Consider the following 4,706-nt stretch of genomic DNA (forward strand, 5'->3'; position numbering starts at 1 on the left):
AGTAGATTGGGATCTTTATATTCAGAATCAAATTGAATATCTAATAGCTATTGTATTATGAACGAGAGGTAATATTTAATTAATTATATTTTTTTATATACAATTGATTATTTCAAACAAAAATATAAATTCAAATCTATTTTTTATATAATTATCATATTAAAGTACTTTCTTTTTAGTAATTTATACAGAAAATAATGATTATGATAACAACCACTTAAACATTTTCATTTTATCAAAATTATTTTTCACGAAATCTATTCTTTTAAAATCTATTCTTCAGAAACTATTCTCCAAACCATAGTTTGGTTTTACCCAAAAATACAAAGCCCGATACAAGCTAGAATATTCATGACTTCTGACTTATACTTCTATAGATATATTTTGCATAATGTGCAAATAACTCTTTAATTGGGAAAAAAAAAAGTTTTGCATTGTCTGTGGTCTCTTGGGACAATTATTATCGATTAAGACCAGAAGAATTTCTCCACGGTAAAAGTGACTAATAAATAAAATTAGAATAACAATTAATAAGAAAACAAGGTAATATAATTTCAATGACAAGCCATAATGCAAAATTAATTAGGACTACAAACATACACATATGCTTTCAAAAACAACCCTTGTTAATGATCCATTGTTGTGCTTTACACATTGCTTGTAAAGGAATAACTTTTGACAAAGTCAATCCTGCTCCTTCTGTCATGTCAATTTCTTCCTCACTTGCTCGTTTCCATTCAAAGCATTGAATCAATAAACCCAAAGCCAAGCTTACTGTGCGTTGTGCCAAGCCTGAACCTGGACATGCCCGTCTTCCTAATCCAAATTGCATCAACTTATTAGCCTCCCCTTCTTTTTGAAACCTTTCAGGCTTGAAACTCAATGGATCACTCCATAATATGGGATCTCTATGGATGGCCCAAGCATTAATCAACACAATAGTATCACGCGGTATGTTATAATCTCCTATAGTGCACTCGTCTGAAGACAGATGAGGTAACAATAATGGGGCTGTTGGATGCAATCGAAATGTTTCTGATACAATGCTTTGAAGATATGGTAGCTTCATAATGTCTTGCTCATCTATCAAGTGTTCTTCTCCTATTTGCATGTCTATTTCTTGCCTTGCTCTTCTTAATACCTCTGGATGGTTCAATAAACTAGACATTGCCCACTCTAAAGTTACTGCCGATGTGTCAGTTCCAGCAAGAAGCATTACCTATATGTGAAGTCAAACCATGTCAAAAGTGAAAAAACATGTCATTTAAAAGTCTTTATTAGGCAAAGATGCTTCAAATGCTCCATTCTCTAATGTCCCGGCTTTCCAAATATTTTTCTCTTTTGTCCATTGGTCATTCAATTCTACGTAAAATAAGTAATATTTTGATCTTACGGGTACCACATGGTGTAAATCTAAAATTTTTTAGGAGAAAATTAAGTCAAAATTGTACTGTCTTAGACTATTTTTCTTTAAAAAAGCTTAAAAATTTAAAACTACTATACCATTTCATAGTTGTAATCTATCAAAATCAAAATGTTACTCATTTTACATAGAATCTAATGATCAATGAACAAATAAACAAAAGAAAAAGGAATTTAAAATGATGGGGCAGTACAAACAGCATCAAACAGTGGGACATTCCTTGGCCTTAAATTGATTTGCAAAAATCCGGATCCAATAAAAAAAGAACAAAATGACAAAATGAAAATGACTAATAGAGACATCACAATGAAACCAAAATCCAAAACAATAGCGCTTGCTTACCAAAATAAGACCTTTGATAATTTGATCTGTATAATACTCTGGCTGTGATTTCTGCAGAGTCAAGAGATGATTGATCATAGTATTTCCACTTGTATTCCCACTTCGATGCTCATCAACAAGTCCCTGCAAAAACCCATCAACTCCAACACTAATACTCTTCAACTTCTTCTCCAAATTGTCCAAATCAAACCATCTCAGTATTGACAGGAACTCTCCTGGATTATTTGCCCCTCCTAGTTTCACCAGTTCCTTTATCATCTCTCTGAACTTCCTTGCTTCTTCCACATCCCCAACTTCACTATCTTCTCCCCAGTATCTCTTCCCACAAATCATTCTCATCATAGTGTTAAAAGTCAGCTCAGAAAAGCTGGATCTTAGTTCTACCTTCGTAAAACCCTCACGAGAATCATAAGCTAATTTTTGAATGAGCCGTTTCATCTCATCTCTTCTCATGTCCAGAAAATAATTGAGACGGTGGGTTGAGAGGACGTCGAGGACCATGATGCGGCGGAGGTTGCGCCAGTGGTCGCCGTACGGGGCGAAGACGACGGTGGTATAGTTGTAGCCGACGTGTTTTCCGGTGAGAAACGGTGGGCGGTTGGCAAGAACGACGTCGTTTTTGCTGAAGCATTCTTGAACTAGGGATGGTGACGAAACGACCACGACCAAACGAGAGCCGAACCAGAGAGAAAAGATTTGACCATAGTTTTGGGAAACACGATGAAAGTGATGATGGAGTGGTTTCTTCAGCTGGTGGAGATTTCCGAGTATGGGAATAGAATGAGGGCCTGGTGGGATATTTCTGAATCTTCGTTTTCTGAGAAAGAGGTTGGAGATGAGGAAGAGGAAAGAAAGGAAAAAGATAGAATAATTGATGATGGAACCTGTGGACATGTTTTTCCTTGTTTGCTTGATTGCTTGATACTTTGATGATTCATGCGCGTATTTTTAAAGGGATACGTGGGACCAAATGGATGTTTATCCTTTTGTTTTTGTTTTGTTTTTGTTTGCTTGCATAAAGTTAAGTGAACTGTTCTTAGTCTCACACACTCACACACTCACACGCTCACACACGCGCACGCACATATATATAACTTCAAAATATCTTTTTCCACGGTAGAATATATAATTTGAATTTTTTAAAAAAGAAAAATGTATTAGTTGGAAACATTTAAATAATATTAAAATATATTAAAAAATCAAATGAGATTAAAATTACAATGAACCTAATAACAAGACATTGTTAGCATCATTCTCAAATTAAAAGTAATCATATTTGAGGTATTATCAGGCATAAATATGAATACTTCTCCTAAAAAAATTTGAACATTAGTTTGTCACGTTTGTGACGAGTTAGCCTTTTCTGTTAGACTCAGCTCTAGTTGGTTGGTTAGCATCATTTTGAATACAAACATATTCCCAGTTTTCTAAAATATATTCATCTCGGTTTTATTAATTAAGTTAATTTTTATGTTTGGCGGAGAGAAAAGTGAAAGAAAAATAGGAGGGAAGAAATATTGAGAAGTAAAAAGCTCAAAAACAGTAAAAATCTTTTTAGTATTTTTTTTCTTTTCTAATTTTCTTCTCATCCAAAGATAAGTACATGCTTCCATATTTATAAGTAATTTTACAAAATCTACTACAACGGCCTTCTATTAAGAAATATAATTATAGTGGACAGCAAGATCAGAATAGATAAATAAGATTGTTTGACTTAGGTTGGCTAATTAAGGATAATATTTAAGACGAGATGATTTTAAAATAGGATTAAAGTATGAATTCATCTATGAAGTATTCACCCAACAGCAGGAGACATTATTAAATTTTTTTTAGATACCTAATTACACATGAAATTTTCAAAATAATGCAAAACTATCAAACATTAAGTCAAGTAGTGCTCACTGTCTAACACATATGTCAACCAAAAAACATTATAGAAAATGCACATGATATTTTTAAAATGGTATAAAAATATATATGAAGTTTTCAACAACCGTGGCATTTTCGTACCATTTTAAAATCTTGATATGTATTTTTGCATTATTTTCTTGATCTATATGTTTACTAAACAATTAATATCAATTGACTTAACAACCATGACATTTTTTGTACCGTTTTAAAAACTTCATGTATACTTTTACATCTAAAAAAAGTTTACGGTGTTAGACGCTCATGACAGGATACTTCATAGGTAGATTAGCATCTTAATTCTTATGAAATATTAACTAAATTAACCAATTTTCTTATTTCTCATAAATTAGTTAAAAGTGGCTTATATATAAGGATAAAAAGAATATATGTATGCACAAGTATTTATATGTACTATGTGTGTATACCCGCATGTCACAAAAATACCAAAATACTACCTCCAGTCATTAATATAAGATCTTATTTGACTTTTGTCTTGATCTTAAATATAAGACTCCAATCACTTTGTCTCTCATATTTATTTATTTATTATAAGATAATTCTTCTAATAATAATAGTTTTAACCAGCAAACTTGATTAGTAAAAATATTTTAGAAAAGAAAACACCTATTTATTGCAAATAACTAACTTAACTTGTTTTCTTAATCTACTCAAATTAGTCAAGTAGCTCTTATATTTAGGATAAGAAGTAGTATTGAATAAAATAATATGGCCGGTGAAGAGCCATTGGTACCCACAGTTAAATCACTGTACATTCAGGATTTTTTTTTTTAAGTTTTTTTTTTTAATTTTTTGAGCTTCCTTGTTTTGGGCATTTGGAAAAGTGACGACAACTAAGGGTGTGTGTTTGGATGAAACCAAACCATGGTTTGGAGAATAGCTTCTGGAGAATAGATTCTGGAAAAAATAGATTTTGTGAAAAAGTGATTATGATAAATGAGAGTGTTGGATAGTTATTATCAGAGAAGAACTTTTTATATGTACAAATTTTACTAAAAAATGTATAAGTTAA

The 4,706-nt window shown here is 31.9% G+C and overlaps 1 protein-coding gene across 1 annotated transcript; it reads right to left on the reverse strand.

The window, feature by feature from the left end:
* Positions 1–506: 506 nt before the first annotated feature.
* On the reverse strand, positions 507–2,752 carry LOC114742041 (cytochrome P450 81E8-like). The gene is made up of 2 exons (XM_028930294.1): positions 1,766–2,752; positions 507–1,219 (listed from the first exon to the last, which is right to left on the reverse strand). The coding sequence occupies exons 1-2, from the start codon at positions 2,657–2,659 to the stop codon at positions 611–613; spliced, it is 1,503 nt and encodes a 500-aa protein (XP_028786127.1). The 5' UTR covers positions 2,660–2,752; the 3' UTR covers positions 507–610.
* Positions 2,753–4,706: the final 1,954 nt, after the last annotated feature.

The sequence above is a fragment of the Neltuma alba genome, unplaced genomic scaffold, assembly GCF_004799145.2.
Source record: "Neltuma alba isolate B1F8T4 unplaced genomic scaffold, ASM479914v2 tig00003619_pilon, whole genome shotgun sequence".
NCBI classification, from domain to species: Eukaryota; Viridiplantae; Streptophyta; class Magnoliopsida; order Fabales; family Fabaceae; genus Neltuma; species Neltuma alba.